Here is a 27,574-nt window from a genome sequence, read left to right as displayed (position 1 = left end):
GCTGTTTTGTGCAAGATTTTCAACTTTACAAAAATATATCCTACTGTTCACATTCTGTGACTTGATTCCATGTAGTCAGGGACACATTCTTGAGAGTCATCCATGTTAAAGCAAATGGTTCTAGAACATTCCTTTCCTCTGCCTTATCATATTCCAACGTACAGATTCATAGCTCAAAACTTAATTGTCCATTCTCCTGGTGAAGGCCTGTGGTTTCCAATTTTGTTGTTAAGAGGAACATTTTTTTTCTTTTTTTAAGATAAGAGAGAGATCGGAGTTTATTTCTTTTTTTAAATTTATTTTAGAGAGAGGATGGGGTAGGGAGAGAGAAAAACATCAATGTGAGAGAGGAACATCGACAGGCTGCCTCTTGCATGCACCCAACCAGCAGCTTAGGTACGGTGCCTGATCAGGAATGGAACCTGCCATCGTTTTGGTATACACTCCGAGCAACTGAACTACACCGGTCAGGGCACCAGGAGCATTCTTGTGTGTGAGACGGCATATGGTTGTTTTCTTTTTTGGAACCATTCCAGAACTTCTCTTTTACAGGTGCAAGTGGTCAGGCCCAAGGCCTGATTGTACGGGTTACAGAACAGCAAAGCGATTGCAATGCACAGTTCCGATGGACTCTTCTGCTGAAGTCAGGGCAGTGAGTGGGGAGGAGTGGTTTCCTGGGGTTCCGAATGGGAATAATGAGCAGATACAGATGATCCTGAGAACTTTGAGTCTGTGAGTACCCTTCTCTGAAGAAAATTGGCCTTTGTATGTATGATTCTGTGATATAATAAAACATATATGTTTGGTCTTTATCCCCGATTCCTGGCACAGAGCTTCTAGAACGCTTCTTACTTCCAGAGGAACCACCCATGTGACTAGAAGGTTGGAACTTTCAGCTCCACCTCCACTCCAGGGAGAGGAGGAAGGCTGGAGATTGGATTTAATCATCAAGAGCCAGTGACTTCATTAATCGTGCCTACATACTGGAGCCTTCACAAAACCCCACACGACAGGATGCGGGGAGCGTGGGGGTTGGTGAACACATCCATGTGCTGGGAGGGTGATGCGCCCCTCCTCCACGGGGACAGAAGCGCCTGAGTCTAGGCCCCTCCCAGCCCCTGATCATCTGCATCCTCTACAATGTCCTTTATAATCAACTGGGACACCCCGAAATGTTCCCCTGAGTTCCACGAGCCATTACAGTGGGGCCTACACTTACGAGTGTCCCGACTAACGAGTTTTTCGAGATATGAGCCGTCTCTCTCGGCCGATTTTTTGCTTTGAGTTGCGAGCTAAAATTCGGGTTACGAGCCCGCTTCAGATACCCCACCGCTAGTTGGCACAGCGAACGTCACAGTGAACGCCACAACATCAGCCCAGCATCACGTGTCTCACTCGTTCACTTTATGATTTGACATACGAGTAATTTGAGTTACGAGCTCCGTCACGGAACGAATTAAACTCGTAAGTCAAGGCCCCACTGTACAAAAATTATTGAACCTGAGGAAGAGACTGTGGGAACCCTGCGTGGGGACTGCTATTGGAGGCTGAAGGGGGCGGGGCAGTCCTGCGGGACTGAGTCCTTAGCGTCTGGATAGTTAGTGTCAGAACTGAGCTGAACTGTAAGACACCCGGGTGGTGTCCACAGAAAACCGGAGAATCTCTTGGTGTGGAAAGCCCATACCCTAGGTGTCAGAGTGTCGTGCGTAGGGAAACAGCTTTCCTTGACCATGCATTAAAAACAAAACAAACAAAAAAACAACTTTCACCCTAGCCTGTTTGGCTCAGTGGGTAGAGCATCAGCCCTCGGACTGAAGAGTCCCCGGTTCAATTCCGATCAAGGGCATGGACTTAGGTTACATGATCAATCTTGGGACCCTGGGGCAAGTGTGGGAGGCAATCTATCAATGTGTCTCTGTCACAAATATCAATGTTTTTTTCTCTCTCTCTCTGTCTCTCCTCCTTCCATTCTCTCTAAAAATCAATGGAAAAATTAATCCTCTGGTGAGGATTAACAAAAAACAAACAAACAAAAAAAACTTTCACCCAGCCGGTTTGGCTCAGTGGGTAGAGTGTGGGCCTGTAGACCAAAGGGTCTCGGGTTTGACCCAGTCAAGGGCAGGTACCTGGGTTGCAGGCTCCTCCCCAGCCCAGGTCCTGGTCAGGGCTTGTGCAGGAGGCAACCAATCGATGTGTTTCTCTCACATCAATGTTTCTCTCTGTCTTTCCCTCTCTCTTCCACTCTCTCTAAGAAATCAGTGGGAAAAATAAATAAATAAATAAGTAAAAAAATCAATGGGAAAATGTCCTCGGGTGAGGATTAAAAACAAAACACGTTGCCTTAGCTGGTTTGGCTCAGTGGATAGAGCGTCGGCCTGTGGACCAAAGTCTCAGGTTCGATTCCGGTCAAGGGCACATGCCTGGGTTGTGGGCTCGGTCCAATGTGCAGGAGGAAACCAATCAATGATTCCCTTTCATCATTAATGTTTCTATCTCTCTCTTCCTCTCTGAAATAAATAAAAATATATTTAAAAAAGCAACAACAACAATAATAAAACATCAACTACTCCGGCTAAGAAACAAACCCTCACCACTCCCCAGAAGCTCCTCATTCTGAACCAGCAGAGTCATCTCTCTGCTCCGGGGTCTGCTGTAGTCTTTATGGCCTTTATGACGACCTGACATTTCACTGGCCGTTTCTTTGAGCACTGACTTAGATGCCTGGCTTCCCTCCTAGGATGTCAGCTCCACGAGGGCGGAGGGTCTGTCTGGTTCTCCACTGTGTCCTCACACCTGGAGTTGTGCCTGGCACCTCATAGGTTCCAAGAAGCTGGTGGAAGCAAGGGGAGGGCAACCCCTTCACCCAGTTGCCAAACAGCCCCCCACCCCATCCCCTGCACCTTCCTCCTCCCTCCATCCCTGATGATTCTGGCCTTCCCAACCAATTTTTTTTTAAAAATCCTCACCTGAGGATATGTTTATTGATTTTAGAGAGAGAGGAAGGGAGAGAGAGAGAGAAAAACAAACAAACATCAGTGTGAGAGAGAAACATCAATCAGTTGCCTCCTGTACTCATCCCAACCTGGGATCAAACCTGCAAACTAGGTATGTGTCCTGACCGTACACTAAAACCTTCTGGTGTACAGGAGGATGCACCAACCAACTGAGCCACCTGGCCAGGGCCCAAACCACTTTTGATCTTCTGATTCCTCTTGAGTTGGAAGCAGACCGAGTCCCTCCCAGGCACCCCAATTGGGGGATGGGGAGGGGGGAACCTGTCTTTTTATTTTTTTCAGACAGGAAGGGAGAGGGAGAGAGAGATAGAAACATTAATGATGAGAGAGAATCATTGATCAGCTGCCTCCTGCATGCCTCCCACTGGGAATCGAGCTTGCAACCCAGGCATGTGCCCTTGACTGGAATCGAACCTGAGACCCTTCAGTCCACAGGCTGATGCTCTATCCACTGAGCTAAACCGGCTAGGGCAGGCCCTGCCTTTTTTAACGACACCCCAAGCCCCCACCTGTTTCTCCCTTTCCCAGGCTGCCAACTTCTAACCTCAATAATGACTCTGCATGTGTCTGTTTAGTTCTGTGTACAAATGGGATGTTGTGGAGATGACCCCTCCCCCCACCGCCTGGCTCCCCTCCCCTTTTCCACTTAGTCGTGGCCACTCATGCAAGCAGGACCAGTAAGAGTCAGGGAACTTCAATTTTAAAAAAAGAAATACACACAACAATTTAAAAAAAGAGCTGGGCTGGTGTGGGTCAGTGGATTGAGTATCGTCCCATGGACCAAGTGGTTCCAGGTTCAATTCCCAGTCAGGGCACCCATCCGCAATATTTCTATTTCTTTCTCCCTTCCTCTCAATTTAAAAACCAATAAAAACATGCCCGGCTGGTGTGGGTCAGTGGTTGAGCGTCGACCTGTGAACCAGGAGGTCATGGTTCTGCAGGAGGCAGCCAATCCATGATTCTCTCTCATCATTGATATTTCTATCTTTCTTTCCCTCTCCCTTCCTTTCTGTAATTAATTAAAATTACATACATACACATATTTAAAGGAAAGAAATATAAATAAAAATCAATAAAAATATATATTAGAGGCCCAATGCACAAAATTCGTGCAAGAGTAGGCCTTCCTTCCCCTGGCTGCCGGCACTGGCTTTCCTCTGGCACCCGGGACCCGGGCTTCCCTTGTTACAGAGTAGGAAACATTTTAGGCCTGCTTAATTACCTAGCCACCTCAGCAGCTTGACAGCCTGTGCAAAGTTTCTGGGAACTGAGCTCCCACACCTGAACAAAGGCCCACAAAGAACAAACAGATCAACATTGAGAACCGTCCTGACCTTTACGTGACCCAGAAATCACCAACAGGAGGAAGATGAACAGCTTGGCTAAAACTACGCAATGAGCTTTTGTCACTTGGCTTTGCCTGCTGTGGGAACCGGAGCATGGATGCAGTTGTGCCCTTTAAACATTGGGCTCTGCAGATGGTCGGGGCCGCTTCTCTCTTGGGCGTCCCGAGTGGAGGCGCGGACCCCGGCCAGTCACTAAAGGCTCTTTACATTTTTTTTTTTTTTGGCTCTCTACATTTTAATCCGTCTGGAGCTGGTCATTCTGTCACTCGCGCTCCACAACACCCTCACAGCCCCGGCTTTGTCCGGGAGGTAGTCGGGAAGGACATCCGGTCTAATTTCTAATTAGCATATTATGCTTTTATTTTATACACACACACACACACACACACACACACACACACACACACACACACACTGGTGGAGTGAATGGCCTGGGGAGCTCTGTGGAACCAAGCTACTGTCCTGTCTGCTTTGAAGGGCTGGCCATGGCCTTCTGACCTCAGCTTCCTCTCTGCCACTGGGAGTGCAGCAGCAGGAAGCTGGGGGTGCCAGATTCTTTAACAGCCAGCAGAGGGGAGGGGGGCATCCTCTGCTGGGCCTGGAGGCTGCGCCTACAGAGGACAGGATGTAGCTGGGGCCTGGTGTCTGCTACTTCAGGAGGGACTGACAGGAAATGATAAAGTGGCTAATAATTTTAACACTAATGGTAATAATCCCAGTAATAATAATAAATTATAACAATAGCTCCAGTGTCCCACCCTGGATGCTGGACCAGGGCTGGGTGCTTAGAACTCTTCCGTTCTTTCTTCCTTTTTAAAAATATGTTTTTATGGATTCTTAATTTTTAAATTAATTAATTAATTTATTTATTGTTTATCCTCACCCAAGGATATTTTTTCCTCAACCGAGGATTTTTTTAGAGAGTGTGGAAGGGAGGGAGAGAGACAGAAAGGGAGAGAAACATCAATATGTGTGAGAGAGACACATTGATTGGCTGCCTCCCGCACTCGCCCCAAGGGCACCAGGATTCATCCTGCTACCTATGTACATGCCCTTGACCGGAACTGAACCCAGGACCCTTCGGTCCGACGCTCCAACCACTGAGCTAAACCGGCTAGGACTATTTTTATTGATTTTAGAGAGAGGAAGGGAAAGAGAGAAACATCCATAAGCTGCCCCATGCAGGGAATCGAGCCTGAAACCCAGGCATGAGCCCTGACCCGGCATCAAAGCAGTGCATGGGTCAACACTCAGCCATTGAGCCGCGCCGGCCAGCTCTCCAGTTCTTTTAAAGTGGGACCAGCCCCCCTATCTGACAGCTGAAGAAAATAGGGTCATGGGCGCTGCTGGGAAGGTTGGCGTGCTGCAGCCTACATCACAGAGTGGAGCCCAGCAGGAAGGCTACAGGTCACCCCAACAATGGTCCGGTTTGCCCAGGACTGCAGGGGATTCCCACACAGGGGACTTTGGGGTGAAAATTGGGATAGCTGGGCAAACTAGGATAATTAGCCACCCTTCCCCACTGGGTTTCCAGGAGGAAGCTAGAATCAGGGTTTTCCCCGGATTCCAGAGGCCTGCAGGAAGTGGATTCTCCAGAGCTCCCAGGAGACCAGGGAAAGGCCAGGAGTTGGTGAATTAAAAAGAAAATCCCTTTGCATCATTTAGAATTGGAAGGTTCAGGAAATAGCCCCTCCCCAAAACAGCCTTGAGGTTGGTTGGGAATCCTTCCAAGAAAGTGCCACACCCTGTGGGCACATGGGCATGTGTGTGAACACACAACCTCTGGAAAGTTCCCAGGAGCAGGCCCAGCTTGGACACTGGGGCTGGTCTCAGGTGCCAAGGCTGACCAGCAGACCCTGAGGGACCGATGAAGGATTACGCTGACACAGGTTTCTGTGAAAGAGAGAGCTAAGGGACTGCCTCGCTATAGGAACCAGACAACCTCTTCAGGCTTTTATTGTAAAAGCAGTTTGAGATAAAGTTTAACTTTTATTTATTTATTTTTAAATATTTTTATTGATTTTTTTTTACAGAGAGGAAGGGAAAGGGGTACTGGAATTGAATCTGGGACCCTTCAGTCCGCAGCCCAACGCTCTACCCACTGAGCCAAACAGGTTAGGCTGAGATGGGTGTTGTTGTTTTTTAATATTTTTTTAATTGATTTTTTACAGAGAGGAAGGGAGAAGGATAGAGAGTTAGAAACATCGATGAGAGAGAAACATCGATCAGCTGCCTCCTACACACCTACTGGGGATGTGCCCGCAACCAAGGTACATGCCCTTGACCGGAATCGAACCTGGGACCCTTCAGTCTGCAGGCTGACACTCTATCCACTGAGCCAAACTGGTTAGGGCAAGGTTTAACTTTTAGATACCATCAATAAGGTAAGCATTCTTGGGAGGACACATGCGTCTGCAGTGTCCTTTAAGCAAGGATGTCTAAAGATTAAGCATAAAGATTACGGTAAACACCCAGGGTCTGCATGTACAGACTTGTTTGCAAAGGTCAAGGAACAATTAGGGGCGACTGCCTTCAGCCAACTCCCCTAGGCCAGAATTTCCTCCTTACAAGCTTTCCAACCAAGTCTTCTGTGCTTCCCCACACTCTGACCAAGAATCAAACTGTGACTCCTGGTTCATAGGTCGATGCTCAACCACTGAGCCACACTGGCTGGGCTCGACTTTTTTTTTTTTTTGAGAGGCAGGGGGCGGGGAGGGAAAGAGAAAGAGAGAGAGAGAGAGAGAGAGAGAGAGAGAGAGAGAGAGAGAGAGAGACATCGATTTGTTGTTCCACTTATTTTCTTAAAATATATTTTTATTGATTTTAGAGAGGAAGGGAGAGGGAGAGATAGAAACATCAATGATGATAGAGAATCATTGATTGGCTGCCTCCTGCATGCCCCCTACTGGGGATCAAGCCCACAACCTGGGCATATACCCTTGACCAAAAGAGAACCTGGGACCTTTCAGTCCACAGGCCGACGCTCTATCCATTGAGCCAAACCGGGTAGGGCTGTTGTTCCACTTACTTATGCATTCATTGGTTGCTTCCTTTATGTGCCCTGACCAGAGATGGAAACCAAAACTTTGGCATATCGGGACAATGCTCTAACCAACTGGGCTAACAGGCCAGGGCCTATCTTTTTCATTTAATGACATTTCCTGGCAATCTTTCCTTTCCACTCTGTAGAGATCTATTTTGCGGGAATGTTTTATGATGAAGTACTCCAGGCATTCAGAAAGGTGTAGAAATGAATAAAAACATCAACTAGGCCAGTGGTCGGCAAACTGCGGCTCGGAAAACCACGGCTCGCGAGCCACATGCGGCTCTTTGGCCCTTTCAGTGTGGCTCTTCCACAAAATACCGGCTCTTCCACAAAATACCAACTTCTGTGCATGGGCCACAAAGTTTCCATCGTACTGTACATGCGTGCCCGCATGTGGTATTTTGTGGAAGAGCCACACTGAAGGGGCCAAAGAATCGCATGTGGCTCACCAGCCGCGGTTTGCCGACCACGGATCTAGGCAAAAGGTGGAAACAACCCAGGTGTCCACCAAAAGATGAATGAATAAACAAAATGTGGTGTATATATACAATGGAATACTATTCAGTCATAACAAGGAATGGAGTTCAGACACATGCTACAAAGTGGATGAACCTTGAAAACATTATGTTAAGTGCAAGAAGCCATAAGGACAAATATATGTGATCCCACTGACATGAGGTCTCTAGAGGCGTGATATTCATAGAGATAGAAAGTAGATGGTGGCTGCCAGGGGCTGGGGGAGAGGGGTGGGGAGTGAGTGTGTAATGGGAACAGAGTGTCACTTTGGGAAGATGGGAAAGTTCTGGAGATGAATGGTGGGGATGGTTGCACAACAATGTGAATGCCACAGACCTGGACACTTAAAAACTAGTGGAAATGGGTAATTTTATTTATATTATGTGTATTTTATCACACGTAAAAAAAAAAAAATCAAGGGGCCCTAACCGGTTTGGCTCAGTGGCTAGAGCGTTGGCCTGCAGACTGCAGGGTCTTGGGTCAAGGGCATGTACCTTGGTTGTGGGCTCGATCCCCAGTAGGGGGCGTGCAGGAGGCAGCTGATCAATGTTTCTCTCTCATTGATGTTTCTAACCATCTATCCCTCTCACTTCCTCTCTGTAAAAATCAATAAAATATATATTTTTAAAAATCAGGGGGTGGATATGGGTGAAATGGATGAAGGGGGTCAAACAGTACAAACTTCCATTATAAAATAAATAAATCCTGGAGATGTAATGTATGCCATGTTGACTATGGCTAATAATATTGTACTGTATATTTGAAAGTTGCTAATAGAGTAGATCTTAATAGTTCTCACCACAAGAAAAAAATTTATTTTTGTAACTGTGTATGGTGAAGGATGTTAACTAGACTTATTGTGGCAATCATTTTGCAATATATACAAATACCAAATCATTATATTGTACACCTGAAACTAATATGTTATACGTCAATTACATCAGAATTATGTATTTATTTTGAAATATACTTTTATTGATTTCAGAGAGGAAGGGAGAGGGAGAGAGAGATAGAAACGTTAGTGATGAGAGAGAATCACTGATCAGCTGCCTCCTGCACGCCCCCTCCTGGGGATCAAGCCCGCAACCCGGGCTTGTGTCCTGAAGGAGAATCGAACAGAACCGTGACCTCCTGGTTCATAGGTCCACGCTCAACCACGGCACACCAGCCGGGCATGTCAGAATTTTTTAAAATCTAAAAAGAAAATCACTTTTGTGCCATCCACTCAAGTAGAAAAAAAACATAGCGTACACACCAGGGAGAATCTCTGCATTCCACTCTCCACTTGTATTCTCTGAGGGAGCCGCCGTCTGGGGGGAGCTGTCCACGGCTGCCGCTAGGCAACCAGAGGAAGGCTGCTTTCCCCTAGGCCAGCGGTCGGCAAACTCATTGGTCAACAGAGCCAAAGATCAACAGTACAACGATTGAAATTTCTTTTGAGAGCCACATTTTTTAAACTTAAACTATATCGGTAGGTACATTGTTATTAACTGAATTAGGGTACTCCTAAGGCTTAGGAAGAGCCACACTCCAGGGGCCAAAGAGCCGCATGTGGCTCGCGAGCCGCAGTTTGCCGACCACGGCCCTAGTCAATAAGTACACATCCCTTGAACACCTATGGTGCGCGTGGCCCTGGGGCACAGCCGAGAAGACAGATACAACGCCCTCCCCTTGTGACGAGGGCCTTCTAGGTGGAAAGACAGCTGAGAAAACAGTTTAAATGTATAGTGAGGCAGATGGCGACACAATATGGGAAAAGCAAAGCCAGGTGATGAGCCTGAGTCCCCCGAGGTGAAGGCACAGGGATGCGAGGGGAAGGGTGTGCCAAGCCGGGGGCACTGCCCAGGCGAAGGCCCGGAGGGAGAGCCTGTCTGGAACTCTTTGTCATTCCTACCCACCCGCTGGACTCTGCAACTTGCCAGCTTTGTCCAGACTTGTTTCTCTTTAAATATATAACATTCTATTTTCAGAAATTTGACGTCATACAGAACATACAGTTTTGTTTCCTTACTAATTAACATTCCCCTGAGCATTTTTTTCATGTGATTAGAAGTTCTCCATGAGCGTCAGTGTAAAAAGTGAAGTCACACTGGAAAACATGGGTGGATTTGCCTTTTTTAAAAATTGAGATATGCCGTCCACATTTCTGTTCATGAATTGTATCCATATGGATGCAAATTGCTTGAATTCACTTGGCTTCATGGCTCTATTGTGCAGCATCTTACACATCAATACATTACAATTTACTTGTCCCTTATCCCAAGGGTAGACGGTTATGTGGTTTCCAATTTTATGGCTTCAGTGGCTCCAAGAAGCATCCTTCTACCACCATTCTTTTCTTTTTAATGTTATTTTCTTATATTTATTTTTAAATAAGTAATTCATTCACATGATTTCAAATTGAAAAGGCACAAAAGGGTTTTGAGGACAAGCCTCCATTCTGCCTCTGACATTGAATTACTGAATTCAAAACACACTTATGGGCCCTGGCCAGGTAGCTCAGTTGGTTAGAGCATCGTCCCCCTACACTAAGGTTGTAGGTTCAATCCCTGGTCAGGGCACATACAAGAAACAACCAATGAATGCATAAATAAGTGGAACAACAAATCGATGTTCTCTCTCTCTCTCTCAAATCAATTTTTAAAATGCTGGGTTGCAGGTTCGCTCCCTGCCCAGTTGGGGCTGGTGCAGGAGGCAGCCAGTTGATCTCTCTCTCTCTCTCTCTCTCTCTCTCTCTCTCTCTCTCTCTCTCTCTTTCTCCCTCTCTCTCTCCCTTCTGCTCTCTCTGAAAAAGCAATGGAAAAAATAACATCTGGTGAGGACTTTACAAAATGGTTAAAATGGCCGATTGTATGGTATATACATTTTACCACAATATAAAAAAACAGACTTGTGCAGTTTCTACTTGTGAGTTCTAGGCCCTGGGATCTGGCCATGAATAAAACACAGGAATCCCTGCCTTGGAGGATCCGACATAAACCAAATACATGCTAAGAAATGGGATTTAGGGTGTGGGGCTGGATGACTTTAAGTGCTAGGAATGAAAGAAGCTGGGCTGGGCACATAGGGGTACTTGGTACAGAGTCTACCCTGTTCTATGCACCCAGCACCATTCCAGGCACCCAGCAGGAGTCCCAAATAGTTGTTGCCTATGAATAGCTATGGATTGAGGGCTCCCTCTGGTGGCCACAAAATAAGCAAGTTGTATTGCCTGGCTTCCACGTCCTGGTTTCTGTTGGGTTCTGCCCGTGGGGAAGCCTGGCGGACCAGAGGTGGGAGACAAAGCAACAAGGGGTATCTGTTCCCCTCCCACCTCCTGACTCGGCCACAGTTCAGGCAGTGGCTGTGTCTCTCTATGACCACACATCCTGCAGGGAGTTCCCTCCCCACACCCCTAAGTCCTGGACTTATTCATAGCTCTCTGATGCTGCTAGTTCTGGGGCGCCTCCCTTAACAGAATAACATACCCCACCCCCAAAGAACCTGAGGGAGAATTAAGGTTGCTGATGGAATCAAGGCTGTTAACCAATCAATCAATCAATCAATAAGAGAGGGGGAAAGGATGCTAATTGGCTGATCTTAAAATAGGGAGATGAGTCTGGGGGACTCAATGTTGTCACAGTGGTGTTTAAAAGTGGAAGGGAGCTTGGCTGGCATGGCTCAGTGGTTGAGCGTCGACCTATGACCCAGGAGGTCATAGTTTGATTCCTGGTCAGGGCACATGACCCCGGTGTGGACTCGATCCCCAGTGTGGGGGGCATGCAGGAGACAGCCGATCAATGATTCTCTCTCATCATTGATGTTAATATCTCTCTCTCCTTCTCACTTCCTCTCTGAAATCAATAAAAATATTTTTTAAAAATTTATTTTAAAAAAAGTGGAAGTGAGAGGGGGAAAAAGAGATAGGAGTGATGTGATTCAAGGACTCATATTTACCATCTTCGAAGATGGAGGAAGGGGCCAGGAGCCAAGGAATGCAGGCCATCCCTAGAAGCTGGAAAAGGCAAGGACGTGGTCCCACCCAGAGCAGCCCCCAGAAGGATCACAGCCTCGCCAATGTCTTCATTTCGGTGAGACTTCTGACCTGCAGAACTAGAAGATAAGGCATTTGTAGCTACTGAGTTTGTGGCACTTTGTTACAGCGGCCATAGAGAACTAATACACTCAACATATGTGTGTTTGTTTTCCAACCCCGCTCACATCACCGATACCAGTCCCCCCACTCTTCTGAGTGGAATTCTAAGTGTTTCCCACTAAGCAGTCCTGCTTCTGGGAATTTTCCCCACAGGTGGGCAGCCTGTATTCGTGGCAAATGGTATCCAAGGGTATTTCTTGAGGCATTGCTTGAAAAAGTGGAGATTAGAAAAAACCAAGTGTTTGTCAAAAAGGACTGGTGAGCCCTAACCGGTTTGGCTCAGTGGATAGAGCGTCGGCCTGAGAACTGAAGGGTCCCAGGTTCGATTCCAGTCAAGGGCATGTAACCTGGTTGCTGGCACATCCCCAGTAGGGGGTGTGCAGGAGGCAGCTGATCGGTGTTTCTCTCTCATCAATGTTTCTAACTCTATTCCTCTCTGTAAAAAATCAATAAAATATATTTTTTTAAAAATCTAATCTGTAAAAAAAAAAAAAAAAAAGGACTGATGAAGTAAATGCTGAGATGTGCACGTACCGGTGCTTTCCAGGCTGGGGAGACAGAATGAGGAAGTGCTGACGGACCGTAAAGGAAAGATCTGCAGATCATATTGTTCATTGAAAAAAGCAAGATGTTTCAGACCGTAGAGCGGGCTACGTTTTGTGTAAAAAGAAAGGGAAGTGGCCCAGCCAGCGTGGCTCCGTGGTTGAGCGCCAGTCTATGAACCAGGAGGTCAGGGTTTGATTCTGGGTCAGGGCACATACCTGAGTCACGGGTTTGATTCCCAGTGTGGGGCGTACAGAAGGCAGCTGATATGATTCTTTCTCATCCGTGATGTTTCTACCCCTCTTTTCCTCTCTCTTCCTCTCTGAAATCAATTTAAAAATATATTAAACAAAACAAAACCCTCTGTAGCTGCCCTAGTCGGCTTGGCTCACATTGGCTTAGGGCGGCAGTGGTTCTCAACCTTCTGGCCCTTTAAATACAGTTCCTCATGTTGTGACCCAACCATAAAGTTATTTTCGTTGCTACTTCATAACTGTAATGTTGCTACTGTTATGAATCGTAATGTAAATATCTGATATGCAGGATGCTCTTAGGCGATCCCTCTGAAAGGGTCGTTCCACCGCCAAAGGGGTCGCGACCCACAGGTTGAGAACCGCTGGCTTAGAACATTGGCCCACGGACTGAAGGACCATGGGTTCGATTCCAGTGAAGGGCACATATCTCGGTTGCAGGCTCAATCCCTGGCCTGGAAGGGGTGCGTGCAGGAGGCAACCAATGTGTCTCTCTTACACAAATGTTTCTGTCTCTCCCTCTCCCTTTCACTCTCTATAAAAAAAAAAACACGGAAAAAATATATACTGGAGTAAGATTAACAAGAAACAAGACAAAAACTCTGTAACTAAGATAAACACTTAAATACTTTAGTGCAATATTTTCGAACAGCACAATGAACATAAAAAATGTCCATGATAAACAAAATATCGAAATTTTAGGAACTAGAGTGCATAGTTATAGTAGAGCCTGAGGCAAAAGGAAAAATCGGGAATATGGATTGTCTTTGAAAGTTTTCACAGTAAAGAATTAAGAAGTTGCCCTGCCCTAACCGGTTTGGCTCAGTGGATAGAGCATCGGCCTGCGGACCAAAGGGTCCCAGGTTCGATTCTGGTCAAGGGCATGTACCTTGGTTGCGGGCACATCCCCAGTAGGGGGTGTGCCTGGGGTGTGCAGGAGGCAGCTGATGGATGTTTCTCTCTCACTGATGTTTCTAACTCTATTCCTCTCCCTTCCTCTCTGTGAAAAATCAATAAAATGTATTTTTTTAAACAAAGAAGAAGTTGCCCTAGCCGGTGTGATTCATTGGATGGAACCTTGGCCTATGGAGACCCAGGGTTCAATTCCCGTCAAGGGCACATGCCTGGGTTTCCAGCTCCTTCCCCAGTAGGGGGTGTGCAGGAGACAGCCAATCAAAGGTTCTCTTTCATCATTTATGTTTCTATCTTTCCCTCTCCCTTCCTCTCGGAAATCAATAAAAATTAAAAAAAAAAAAAAGGAATTAAGCAGTTGACAACCCTGGATGAGTAAAGTTTATCCAGGGCCTTAGGCTGCTTTCCCCCCACCCTGCCCTCCAGATCCACCACCTGCCTTTCTCATCTGTATGAAAAGCACTAGATGCAGCTCACTATTGCCCCCTGGTGGCGATCAGCTTGTGCACAACAGCATTCTGGGACCCTTAGCTTTGGCAAATGTTTGCTCAGAGCCCCCTGTAGGCTAGGACCCCTTGGGGCGCTGTGAATATCTCAGGACTAGGAAAGACTCCCATCTGTGCTCTGGTGGCGCTCACAGCATAACAGAGACAATACACAGGTCGGCAAAGTCAGGCACTTGGGCAGGTGAGGCAGGCTGCCTGGGGTCAGGAGGGGCAAACCAGAAGGTTGGTGGAAGGCCTCTGGGAGGTGGCACTGAGCTCTGGTCTTAGTGACAAGCATGCTGGGGTGGTATCCCCCAAAAGGGGTGGGCAGAGGGCTTCACTGGCTTGATAGTTCATCTCTTAGGCTAATGTGTCCATGCTCATTGTACTATTCTTTAAAGCCCTTTCTGGGGCCCAAATATTTCATTACCTTTTAACAGGAGCCCCACTTGAGGACCTATAGGGGTGTTCAGGCAGAGGGACAGGCATGCACCAAGGCCCACATCTTGAGCACGTGACAGGCACCTGCTTGCCAGTAGCATTATCTCCTTTCACAACTGTGGGAGGAGGGCATTACCATTATTCTCATTGTACAGAGGGGAGCACCAAGTTGCCCAAACTCACACTGATGTAAAATTTCAAGTGCTCTCAGATCAGCAGGGCATAGAGCAGGGGTCCTCAAACTATGGCCCGCGGGCCGTATGCAAATAGGGCCACAAGGTGAGGGGACACAAGGTGAGGGCAGGGAGGCGACTGGGCGATGGTTCTGGGCCTGGTGAGCCCTGGGAGGGCTTTGGCCGCTGCTCTGAGGGAGGAGCGTGCCCCGACTCGTGTTCATGTGCGTCTTCTGGCCACTGCCCGTTGGGGTCTGGTGTGGGGCTGGTGTCCAGGCCAGAGGTGCTGGGGACCTGGACCGGGGTGCAGGCCTGTGAATAAAAAGATGTTCTGGAGGCAGAGCTGCCCACATGGAAGGCGAGACATGGTGCAGGAGACTTAGCGGAACAAGACACGTCAAAGCCTGAGAGGCGAGAGGCAGGTGAGGACCTTGAGGGGAGAGGTGGAACAGTGTGTCTGGAGTGAGCACAGGAGCTGCCCAGATAGATGGAGGGCAAAGCGTGGGACTCACAGGTCTAGTCACCAACACTCACCAGGCCCCCCATTCCCACCCCCGAGAAGAGCTGTGCCAACAGCCCGCGCGACGCTGTACAGAGCATCTGAAATCCTTTATTGGAAGATCACTGCTGTTCACCATAGAGGAGACCCGACAGCTGACAGTGGAAACTGACTGGAGCAGGCCCCTCGGCGGGGGACCCTCCCCCGCTCCTGTGGATCGGCTTAACCACCTCTGCTCCTTCCTGCACCCCAGGGCCTTTGGCATAATGCTGATGGGGGAGCTCAGGCAGTGAAGGCCCTTGACTCAAAGCAAGACTTGGATGAGTGCGGGGGGTAGGGCATGGGCAGGTCTCCCAGGCTGGAGGGTGGGGGGAAGTGAAGGAAGCCAGGAGCTAGGGCAATGGCATCTATTTTCATTTTCTGAAAAGGGGGGCCCGGAAGCCTGCAGGCAGGCGGGCGGCAGCTGGGCGGGTCACGCGCTGACATCCTTCTCCCCCGGCTTGACAGCTTCCAGCAAAGGGTCCCCGGGCCCCGCCTCCTCTCCCTCCTTGGCCTCACTGGACTTGGAGTTGGGGACCCAGAGGCCTGAATCGATGCAGCGCTGCATGTGGTACTTTGCATCCTGTGGGGAGAAAGACAGACAGGTGAGGCCAAGCTGCCACCTCCAGGAGGAGCACCTGTCTCCTGCACATCCTAAAGCCTGCTTACTGCTCACTCTAGAGCAGAGCTATCCAAAAGGGCTGTCTGCAGCGATGGAAAGGAGCCATAATCTGTGCTGTCCAACACGGTGGCCACCAGCCATATGTGGCTATCAAGTAAGTCAAATGTGGCTAGTGCAGCCCGGATCAGTGGTTAGGTGTTGACCTATGAAACAGGAGGTCATAGTTCGATTCCCAGTCAGGGCACATGCCCAGGTTGTGGGCTCCATCCCCAATACAGGGCATGCAGGAGGTAGCCGATAAATGATTCTCTCTCATCATTGATGTTTCTATCCCTCTCTCCCTTCCTCTCTTAAATCAATAAAATTTTTTTAAAAAGCCCTAACTGGTTTGGCTCAGTGGATAGAGCGTCGGCCTGCGGACTCAAGGGTCCCGGGTTCGATTCTGGTCAAGGGCATGCACCTTGGTTGCGGGCACATACCCAGTAGGGAGTGTGCAGGAGGGAGGTGATCTATGTTTCTCTCTCATCAATGTTTCTAACTCTTTATCCCTCTCCCTTCCTCTCTGTGAAAAATCAATAAAATATATTAAAAAAAAAAAAAAAAAAAAGAGTATGACCTCTGTGTACCAAAGACAGGCAGTGAACCTCAAGCCGGAGTTTGAAGATCTAGAAACCCCAGCACAGATCCTCTGAATGGACCCAATTTACATATGAGGAAACCAGTATGGCCAACCATTAAGCCAGTTGTCAGAAATGGGGTCAAACCAAGCTCTATTAAGACTCATCTCTCAGCACTGCTACTGCTCCTAACAACAATGACAGCTGAGGTTTACCAGCATCTACCATGTGCCCAGCCCTTCCCATGCATTTGGCCAGTTAATATCAAAAGAGAATCTGTGGCCCTAGCTGGTTTGGCTCAGTGGCTAGAGCGTTCCGATGGACTGAAGGGTACCGGGTTCGATTCCGGTCAAGGGCACAAGCCAGGGTTGTGGGCTCAAACCCCAGTGGGGGGTGTGCAGGAGGTGGTCGATGAGTGATTCTCTCTCATCATTGATGTTTCTTTCTCTCTCTGTACCTTCCTCTCTGAAATAGATAAAAATATATATATTTTTTAAAAAAGAGAGAGAATCTATGGTTTGATGGGGTATCTGACGCTGGGGAGGAACCCCCTCCTTGGACCACCTTGAATCACTGGCCAGCTGGGGTCAGTGGGGTGTCCTGGCTGTGCTCACAAACAGCCCACAGTCAAGTGATGCTCAGTCTGGATGCCGAGGACACAGTAGGTGCCAGTGGTCCAAAAGCCTGGCTGCCTCATGTGCTGGCCACAGTGACCCAGCCCCCCGTATTCCTCCCAGAAGCCCAGGAGACTCTTCTATCCGCAACATGGAGAGCTGAGGGACACACTGCTGGCCTGCCACTCAACCTGGCTAATGGGTGGGCCGGGAATGCAGTTACTTACGCTGGGGTCCATCTTGCTAATGGCGTCTTGGAGCATCTGCACGTCCTTCACGTCGAAGCATTTCTGGAGTTCCTGTGGAGGCAGAGGGGCTGAGGTCAGGGCTTGGGCCCCTGGGACTCCGCAAGTCCTGCCTGCCTGGGGCTGGGGCTCCGCACCTCAGGGAGAGACTCGTAGACTTCCACGGGGTCCAGGCCACCGGGGCCAAGCCGCTTCTTGCGTTCCTCCTCCTCGTACTCCTTCATGGCCTTCTCGATGCGCAGCTTGGCGCGGCCCCGCACGCGCTCCTTGAAGGCCTCCAGCTCATCGTTGAAACCCTCCATGTACTGGCGGTCGGCTGTCTGTGGGGAGCAGGAGGCAAGAGGGGTTTGCCAGGCAGGACCGAGGGATCCAAGACCCTCCTGCTGCCAGTCCTCAGAGACACCCTGGGGCTGAGCCTCTTCTCTATTCCGTCTAGTCTCCGCCTCTAAGCTCAGACTGTACCGCCTACACGGGCAGACCTCGAAGGTGCTGCGGGTCGGTTCCAGACCACCGCAACCAAGTAAACATCGCAATAAAGCAAGTCACACGAGTATCCGGTTCCTCAGCGCACATCAAGGTTATGTTTACAATATACTGTGGACTAAGTATGCAATAGCGTTATGTCTAGAAAATGTACCTACCTTAATTAAAAGATACTTTATTGCTAAAAAATGCTAACCATCATCTGAGCCTTCAGCGAGTCGTAATCTTTTTGCTGGTCTTGCCCTAGTAACATCAAAGATCACTGATCACAGATCACCATAATGAATATAGTAATAACGAAAAAGTCTGAAAAACTGAAAATATTACCAAAATGTGACACAGAGACATGAAAAATGGTGCCGACAGACTTTAGCACAGGGTTGTCAAAAACCTTCAATTTGTAAAAACACACAACACCTGCGAAGTTCAATAAGGTGACGTGCAATCAAACGAAGTGTGCCTGTATGCTAATGCCACCTGCCTGCACGCCCCCTGCACCACAGACCCCCTCAGCCACTCCTTCACGTCCTCCTGTGGGGATTTTCGTAGACACCTCCAACTCAACACCGCCACACCTGAGCTCTGGATCTCACGGCCCCAACCCCAAATCTGCCTTGCCCTCAAGCTCCCCAGCTCAGCGCACGGAGCTTTGTTCTTCCAGGTGTTCAAGGTAAGAAACCTGGAGGTGTCCTTGACTCTGTCCCTCACCCTCTTTCAAAATCTGTCTGGAAGCCAACACATTCTCACCTCCTCCATGGCTCAGCCCTCTCCTGATGTATAAGGTTCTAATCATAGAGGCCTGGGCCCCAGTGGACATGTGTTTGCCTCCCACCATCGACCGTAGGCTGGTTCCCTGAGGACCACCCCGACCTTGCCCCAGCTGCTCAGGGCCCCTACCTTGATCTTAGTGAAGAACTGCCGGAAGCAGGCACGGGGGTCCACCTTCAGGCTCTTGGCCAGCTCCAGGATGAACTGCATGACAATGGTCTGGTGCGCCACCTGCTCCATGAGTGCACATTTCTGCCCAACGAGAACCAGTACAGTGTCACCAAGTGGCAGCCTAAGGGCAGAGCCTTTCCCCAGCCCAGGGCCTGCTCCACTCACCTCCTCCACCTCTAGGTCAATGCACCAGATGACCAGATAGTTGGCCGTCTCCTCACACACCAGGTGGGCGTTGTCTGACAGGTACTTCTGACTGTCATCCCAGCGGTGGAGCATGCCTACAACAAGGTGTTGACAGGGTGCTGGAAGGACCCAGAGGCAGGGCCAGCCCCTGTCACACGCAACCCCTCAGGCCCCCACTGCTAGAGCCCTGCACCCAACTCACCAAAGTGCTTTATCTGTTTCTCATACTTCTCCACAAAGGTCTTGTGTTTCTGTTCTCTCACCTCTTCCGAGTCCTCCTCCACCTGCTCGGGCTTGGTATTGACCATGCTCTGTGGTGGGGGGAGAGGGAGCGGGCTGGGGTGAGGCCTCGGAGTGCCTCGAACACGGCCGGATGGGCCGTGGCCGCCGTGCCCATCCCATCCACGGTGGAGGCAGGGATAGCGCCATGAGCATCAATGTGGCAGGAGCACGAGCATGGCACCTGTGGCCTCGGACGAGGGCCTTGGGGCCGATCAGAAGGGGACCAGTGGGGTGCTCCATCCACTTGGCATCCCTGTTCCCCCCGCTGCCCCCATCCATCTCTCCCTTAACCTGTGCAGCCCTCAAGCCCCAACCTCCAATGGCCACGGAGCCCACCCAGGGGTGCGAGGACCCCGCCAGCCCCCGCAGACCTTGCTGAAGCCGTCCTTGCTGAGCGTGTCCACGTTCCAGGGCATGCTCTTCTCCTTCTTGCGCATCTCCTCCAGCTTCTGCTCCCAGCTCCGCTCCTCCTTGCGCAGCTGCTGAGCCTCGGCCTGCAGCCGCTCCAGCTCCGCCCTGCTGCCCTCACCCTCAGCCACCTCCAGCTCCTTCAGCTTCCGCTGGCACTCCACCACCTTGCGCTTGCACTCGCGGCAGCTCCTGTCCAGCTCCTCTTTCTCCTTCTGGAACTGTTCCATGCGCTCCACCCGGGCCTGTGCGCAGGGATGGCCCATCACTCTGGGGAACAGCCTGTCCCTTGACCCTGGCCCCATCTCAGCCAAGGGCTTCCAGGATATACCTGGGGTGGTCACAAGGAATGACTGCACCAACGTGCGTCCTGGGTGCCCAGCTTCTACCCTCACCCCGAGATACCTGCACACACTTGAGTCAGGACAGGTCCCTCCTCCGCTCAGAACTCCTCATGGCTCCCACCTCACTCATAGCAAAAGCCCAAGTCCTCCCCATAGTCCCCAAGGCCCTGCTACCTCCATGCCTTCACCTCCTCCAACTCCCCTGCCCAGAGCCACCTGGCTGCCTCAACCTTTCCTGAATGCACTCCCACCTCAGAGGCTTTGCACTGGCTGTTCCCTTGGCCTGGAAGGCTCTGTGCCCGGGTCCACCCCCCCCCCCCCCAGGTTACTCTCTCGCATCCCTAGCATCTTGGCTCACATGCTGACTTATAGGTGACGCCTTCCCCGAGCACCTTACTGAAGAGCAGGCCCTCCCCTCACTCCTGTCCTGCATTATCTTCCTCCTCAGCACATGTCACCTGCTGACATCCAGCGACAATTATTTACCATGTTTTGGGCACTGTCCCTCTCCAAGGATACTGGCTCCCCAGAAGTGGGGATACATCTGTTTACTGGGTCACACACACACTGGCACATAGCAGGGGCTCAGGAATTGCTTGCTGGATGAGTCAGGACACCCCCTACCCTGGCTGGTGTAGCTCAGTGGATAGAGTGTCGGCCCAAAGGACCAAGGGTCTCGGGTTTGATTCCCAGTCAAGGCCACGTACCGAGGTTGCAGGTTCAATCTCTAGTCCTGGTCTGGGTGCGTGCAGGAGACAACCAATCGATGTGTCTCTCTCACATCGATGTTTCTCTCTACCCCCTAACCCCCTCCTCCCACTCTCCCTAAAAATCAATGGAAAAAATATCCTTGGGTGAGGATTAACAAAACAAAAAAAATGAAATAAAATAAAAAGACACCCCTCACCAAGGTCCTAGGCTCCCCTTCTCCCTCAGAGCCTCTCTCTGCAACACCAGAGCACCATCCTCTGCCCAGCAACCCTCTCCACCCACCTCTGCCTGGGTGTCCCGTAGGCATCTCCAACTCCATGTCCAAAACCGAACCCACCATTGTACCCCCCAAAACCCAGTCTCCTGCCATGTCCTCCCTCAGTGAAGCCACCCCTACCCCACCTCCTGCCCCCAGCTGAGGCCTGCTCACTGACCCTGCCCTGCCCTCCTGCTCTGGCACCCAGTCCTGACGGTTTTCCACTATTAAATGATTCTCTAATTCACTCCACTGCGAGTCTTTGAGCCTGGATCACTGCCAAGGCCCACTCAGCTGTCTCCAGGACAGCATGCCCTCCTGGGCCCCAGCTTCGTGCCCAGGAGCCTCCTGGGTGTTACACCCCAAATGTCCACTTCCACTGTGCCCTAAGCTCAGTGATGGTGCCCATCTCACCGTCCCCCTCGCTCAGTCCCCCCATTCAGACCCCCATCATATTGCTCAGCCCTGTCTGCTCTACAGCCCTGCTGGGCTCCACACCATCTTCCCTGGCTCCTGGCTGTGCCCATTCAATCCAGAGCCATTGACAAAATCCCAAGAGATGTCATTGCCTTCAACGGCTGCTCTCTCAAATCCAGGCTCAGCAGCTGACAGGGGAGTCTTTGGAACATATACATCTTTTCCCTCTACTCCATCCTAGTGTGTGGGTTCAGATGGGACCCTCTGACCCTGCCCCCAGCTGCCAACCGGGCACCAAGTCCCTGTGTAGGGCTGGGTCCTGCCCTCCTCTGCCAACTCTGGGTCCCAGGCAGATGTTGGCCCACGTGGTTCCCCGAATACACCAGTTCTCCTGCCTCTTAGCTTCTGCACATGCTGTTCCTTCCACTTGGAATTCTCTTCCTCTTACACCATTTGATTTGCCAAGTCTCAGCTTCAATAGAGCCTTCCCCAGTGTCCTCCTAAGCGTCACTGCGTCCCCAAAGCCCCTCTGTGATCATCAGATAATGTGAGAAGATGCTGGAGGGCAGCCTCAGGCCCCAGAGCTGGGGTCACATTCCATGGTCACGGTGTATTGCCTGGGGGTCCCCGGGCCGATCCCCTAACCTCTCAGAATCTGTTTCCTCATCTGTCAAATGCAGACACCACCACCACACTCATGGGACTGCACTAGGAGGAGCAAAGAAGGTTATAAATTAAAGCAGACGGTCCAGGCATGGGCGCCCAGCCAGCACCATCCCCACATGGTTCCTGTCATTACTGTCTGTCCAAGGGGACAATCGCTGTCTCTGGGGAACATTTTCGGGCTCAAACAAGGAAATGCGCTTTGGGGGCTCAGTTTTACTTCTGCCCCTGAGTTAGGGCTCACTGACTGGGAATGGTTGTTACTGCATCAGCACAGCACCCAGCTCCACCACTTACTGGTGACGTGTCCTTGGCCAAGTCCCTTACCCTGCTCCCTGCCTTGGTTTTCCCCTCTGTGAAATGAGGCCTCACAGGGTTGCTGTGAGGACTAAATATGATTCCATGGCAACTGCTTGCAACACAGCACTCAGTATCTTACTGTTATCATCACTGTCATAACTACCACCACCAGACTGGTCTGTTAACTTGCTTTTATGCCTTATTTCGGGCTTCTGTCCAGGTTCAAGCACAGGGCCAGGCATACAGTGGGTGAGAATCGAGAGACCTGGGCCTCTACAGGACTGGCGCTCCCCTGGATTGACACACCGGTCCTGAGCCTCGCTTTCCCCCATGTGGATAGGGATCGAGAAGGCCCTTGCCTCACGGAGGGATAAAAAAACAACACAGGCCTGGCCTCTGCAACCTCCCTTTCTCCACAAGGGCCTGTGCCACCCTGGAGCCTTCTTGCTGACTTGTGAGGGGCTCTCTCTCAGGCGGGCATCACGGCTGGCCTTGGGTGGCAGCAGAAACCTACCACCCTGCTGGGCAGCCACCAAGCTTTCCCCAGTGTCCTTTGAGTGGCCGCCAGAGAGGCCAAAGCTAAATAAAGGCCTCCCAGAACTGGCAGGGGTGGCTGCCCGCCAGGCCTGGCTTTCCACCTCCATGAGGGGCTGGGCAGGGCAGAAGCCACGGCAGTGGGTGGGGCTGCCCTCCTGCCTTCCAGAGAGGGAAACCAAGGCTCATGGCATCTTAATGTGGCACAACTCACTGGAAGGAGCCGCAGGAAACCAGTGGTGGCTGTTCGAGCAAGGGAGCCTCACCTGTCCCCTTCTGGAATCTTTGGAGGTTTTTTAGTTTTTGTTTTTTACCATGAGAGCAAGTTACCTAAATAATAAGGATGAAAGTAGTGGCTAAAGTTTAAAAAGAGCTATTACATGCCAGGTGCTGTCCCAAAGCATTACATCCATTAAGTAAATAAAGCAACCCTCATAACGACCCTATGGGGTGGATACTATATAGTCCCAACTGGGGAAACTGAGGCACCAAGCGATCAAACCCTTGGCTGGAGGCCATGCAGCAAGTTAGTGATTCAGGAGCCAAGATTTGAACCCAGGTGGGGAAGTCCGTATTCAGAAGCTCACCAGGCGCCCTGACCAGTTTGGCTCAGTGGATAGAGCATCAGCCTGCAGACTGAAAGGTCCCAGGTTCGATTCCGGTCAAGGGCATGTACCTGGGTTGCGGGCACATCCCCAGTGGGAGATGTGCAGGAGGCGGCTGATCCATGTTTCTCTCTCGTCGATGTTTCTAACTCTCTATCCCTCTCCCTTCCTCTCTGTAAAAAATCAATAAAATATATTAAAAGAAGAAGAAGAAGAAGCTCACCAGGCTACCATTCTACCAATCCCACCTCTCCTCCCAGGGCCTGAGCCAAGTTCTTTTCAGATCTAATCTCATTTCAGCTGACCGGGATAGAACCCAAGCTTGCCCAGTGCAGGAGACACTGAGGCCGCCTGTCTCCACCACAGCCTCGGGGCTCTTGCGGCAGGACAGGAAAAGGTTCTGTGGGAGGAGGGGGGAGGGTGGGGAGGCAGAGGGCGTGGCGGGAGGAAGCCGCTACAGGATAGAGGGTCCTCCCACCAGCAGGACCAAAGCGGTCTCCATAAAGCAGTACAGATTAACCTCTTTGTGCGAAAGAAACTCGTGTTCCCAAATTTATTGTCTTTAGAGCTCTGTGGGTGTCTTAAATATGTCAAAATAATAAATGTTACACACAACAGGAAATGGAAGTGCTAGAACTTTCTTACACTCCAGGACAGGGGTGGGGAACCTTTTTTCTGCCAAGGGCCATTTGGATATTTATAACATCAGTCGAGGGGCATTCAAAATTATCAACTTAAAAATTAGCCTGCTATATTTGGTCAAACATTTAATTAACTCACCCCTAATGCCTTGGCAGGGCCAGACCAAATGATTTCATGGACCTTATATGGCCCGCAAGCCAGGCGTTCCCCACCCCTGCTCTCTAGCGGCTTGCCCAGCAGATACACCGTAAGAGCCTGCTGCTTTAAGAAATGGGCTGAAAATGGGACGGGGGCCAGATGTAGGAACTAATAATGCCTTGGCAGGATGGGAAGGGGCCTTCTAGGAGTTTCTGGATAAGTGATTGGGAGTTGCCATAAGGGAGGGTGGGGTGAAGCATTCCTCACTGGAAGGTTCTGACAGATACACACACACCCTCAGTTTAAAAGTATAACAGGCACAGGCATGTGGATACAGCAGCTCTGATATGGGGGAGCAGGAGGTTAGAACATTAGGTCTTTTATTTTTAAATATGTTTTCATTGTTTCAGAGAGGAAGGGAGAGGGAGAGAGAGAAACATCAATGATGAGAGAGAATCATTGATGGGCTGCCCCCCACTGGGAATTGAGCCCGCAACCCAGGCATGTGCCCCTGACCGGAATCGAACCTGAGACTCTTCAGTCTACAGGCCAACATTCTATCCACTGAGCCTCCACCCAGGGCTAGAACATTAGGGTTTTTTTTTTTTAATATATATATATATATATATATATATATATATATATATATTATTGATTTTTTACAGAGAGGAAGGGAGAGGGATAGAGAGTTAGAAACATCGATGAGAGAGAATCATCGATCAGCCGCCTCCTGCACACCCCCTACTGGGGATATGCCCGCAACCCAGGTACATGCCCTTGACCGGAATCGAACCTGGGACCTTTCAGTCCGCAAGCCGACGCTCTATCCACTGAGCCAAACCGGTTTCGGCAGAACATTAGGTCTTATGAGAGCTATTCTATTGGTCTGTGAGCACTGTTGGACAGGGAGAGAGGCAGGGTACTCTCAGACTTGGGATTCTGGGATCTGGATTTAGGGGCAAATAGATAAAAGGGGCAGTGAATTTGGAATCAGGCTGGGAGAGGGTTCCTGGTGAGAGTAGAGACAATTTGGGTGTCTGACAGCAGCAGACCAGGCTGGGGTTAGGAGGAAGACAGGATGGGTTTGGATGAGGTGTTCCAATGCTGGCAGAGGTGCTACAGGAAGCTGGTCTTGGGGTGTGGGTGGTGCCTGGGTCTGCAATGCCAAGTAAGCAGCAGGGGCTCTGGCTGGGAGGGAAGCTACTAAGGTAGGGTTTCCTGAAGTTGTGGGGTATGGGGTCTACAGTAGGTGAGACTAAAGGCGAGCAGACAGAATTGGAGGCTCCACCAGGGTAGAGCTGGTAATTCGGTCTGGAGGGGACCCGGGTTCCCAAACTCCAGTCTTAGATGGGACTGAGGACCCAGTAGGGCACAGGACTGAATGATAGGGAAGGGGCCCTGGGTGTGGGTTGGCATCCAGGCCAGGAACAGAAATCCCAGGGGAAGCAGAGTTCCTTGTTCTATTTGGAGGCGTGGGATCTCTGGATCTGAATGGGAATCATCCTCAAACCCAGGGAGTCATATCGCAGAATAGATTCATTCAAGGATTAGGGACTCTAGGAACTGGGGAGGGGAGGGGCGAATGGGATATCCAAGATCAGAAGTGGGTCCTCGAATAGGATCAGGGTCCAGACTCTCTGGCAGAGTTCTGGGTATAAGTCGAAGGTCCCAGACAGGGCTAGGGGGCACCCCCAAAGCTTGTCTTGGGAGTCTAGACTACGAGGAAGGTGCCCTAGGGGTCCCGGCAGTTCTGGGGTCACGGAGTTGAGCCCCAGAAGATATTAAAAGCCCAGACTGTGCGGTGGGATCCCAGGTGTCAATGGCGGGGCCCCGGAGGTATAGGGGATCAGAACTCTGGAGCGGAGTCCCGGGAGGGGGGAAGGTGCTGGGCACGCGCGCTCTACCTGGTGCCGCCAGCGGAAGAGACTGGCCGTGTCGATGTTGGGGTGCGTCTCATCTTCATCGTCAGACACTTCGATGTGGTCCCACACGCTGTAGTCCACCATCTTGAGCTGTGGCCCAGCCAGCTCGGTTCCGAAGGGGCACTGGCGGCGGCGGCAGCGACAGCGACAGCACTGGAACTTGGGTGCGCGGAGCCCCGCCCCTTCCGCTTCCGGTCGGGCGCGTAAGCCCCACCCGCAGATGACGCCATATCCCTAGTAACTGCGGCGGCGGCGCTGGCGACCGAGCTGGGGTCTTAAAGGGACTAGAGCGCGTGTTCCGGCCTCCCGAGCCCCGACTGGGGGTCCCCGCTAGGCACCTCCGGGGGGTATACCTGAGGGCGCCCCAACCTCGCGCCCCCCTCATCTCCCGCTGCCTCACAGTGGGAATTTACGGCAGCCGCAGGTGGGGGGCAGTTGGTGAGACTGAGCGAGAGAATTGTCCTCCTAGCCACGCCACAGCGACAGCCTGAACCCACTGCAGGGGCGGGGCCTCGGCGAGGAGACCTGCCCCCTATCCATTGTGAATCGGGGTGGGGTGTGATCTGAGGGGACTTCCCAGAACGAGGGGTGCAGGATCTTGCCCTGGGAGGGTCTAAGAGGAGGAATATGACCCTGCCCTTGGCTGGCCGTGATGTGGCCCTGCTTTGGGGGCTGGTGTTTCCCCGGTTGGGACCGGAGCCTCCTTGTCCCACTCCTATCTCCTGCCGCTTATGAGCGGGACTCGCGTTCACCCACTAGAACCACCCGGACCCCTCCCGCCCCAACCCCACCGCGTGTCAGCCGAGCGGGTATGCGGCGGCGTGTCCCTGTGCGGCCGCTGGGTGTCGCTAGTGTCTGTCCAGCGGCCAGTGCCCCAGGCCCCACGCCGGTGGTGATGGGGCGGGGGGAATGGTGGAGGTGTGGATGGGCTTTCCTCGCCGGGTACTCAAGGACCGCTCATAGCCTCTCCCCTTTCGCGTGGGGGCCCTCTTCCTCTGCCGAGCTCCAAGGACTCCATTACTCTGCGCTTGGGCGACCTCAGCCGCACACCTTCGTCAATCCCAACCCTCGCTTTGAAACCGGGATAAAAGGTCGTGCTGCAGCCTTTATCTCCGATTAAAGGGCACTTCGTGGGGACCGGTGGGGTGGGAGGAGCGCCAGCCCCTCGGATGCAAGGCGCCTCTTCCCAGACTCCTCCAGATCGAGCTTTTGGAGCGAGGAAGCTGGAGGGAATGGAATAAGGGTC

At 51.0% G+C, this 27,574-nt stretch overlaps 1 protein-coding gene across 1 annotated transcript; it reads right to left on the bottom strand.

The window, feature by feature from the left end:
- Positions 1–15,452: 15,452 nt before the first annotated feature.
- CDC37 (cell division cycle 37, HSP90 cochaperone) lies at positions 15,453–26,519 on the bottom strand. Its single transcript, XM_081093476.1, has 8 exons — positions 26,311–26,519; positions 19,760–20,041; positions 19,309–19,417; positions 19,086–19,201; positions 18,879–19,001; positions 17,636–17,818; positions 17,481–17,552; positions 15,453–15,983 (listed from the first exon to the last, which is right to left on the bottom strand). Exons 1-8 carry the CDS (start codon positions 26,410–26,412, stop codon positions 15,834–15,836), a joined length of 1,137 nt encoding a protein of 378 aa, XP_080949602.1. The 5' UTR covers positions 26,413–26,519; the 3' UTR covers positions 15,453–15,833.
- Positions 26,520–27,574: the final 1,055 nt, after the last annotated feature.

This window comes from Myotis nattereri (genome assembly GCF_964212035.1).
Source record: "Myotis nattereri genome assembly, chromosome: 5".
NCBI classification, from domain to species: domain Eukaryota; kingdom Metazoa; phylum Chordata; class Mammalia; order Chiroptera; family Vespertilionidae; genus Myotis; species Myotis nattereri.
The sequence above is the reverse complement of the archived record's forward strand: the minus strand, read 5'-3'. Positions and strand labels throughout refer to the sequence as shown.

Coding starts and splice junctions, on each gene's coding strand:
- CDC37 (XM_081093476.1), bottom strand. CDS start 26,412: ATGGTGGACTACAGCGTGTGGGACCACATCGAAGTGTCTGACGATGAA. Junction 20,042..26,310: donor TCTTCCGCTGGCGGCACCAG/GTAGAGCGCGCG, acceptor CCCTGCGCACAG/GCCCGGGTGGAGCGCATGGA. Junction 17,553..17,635: donor TCTACGAGTCTCTCCCTGAG/GTGCGGAGCCCC, acceptor CTGCCTCCACAG/GAACTCCAGAAATGCTTCGA.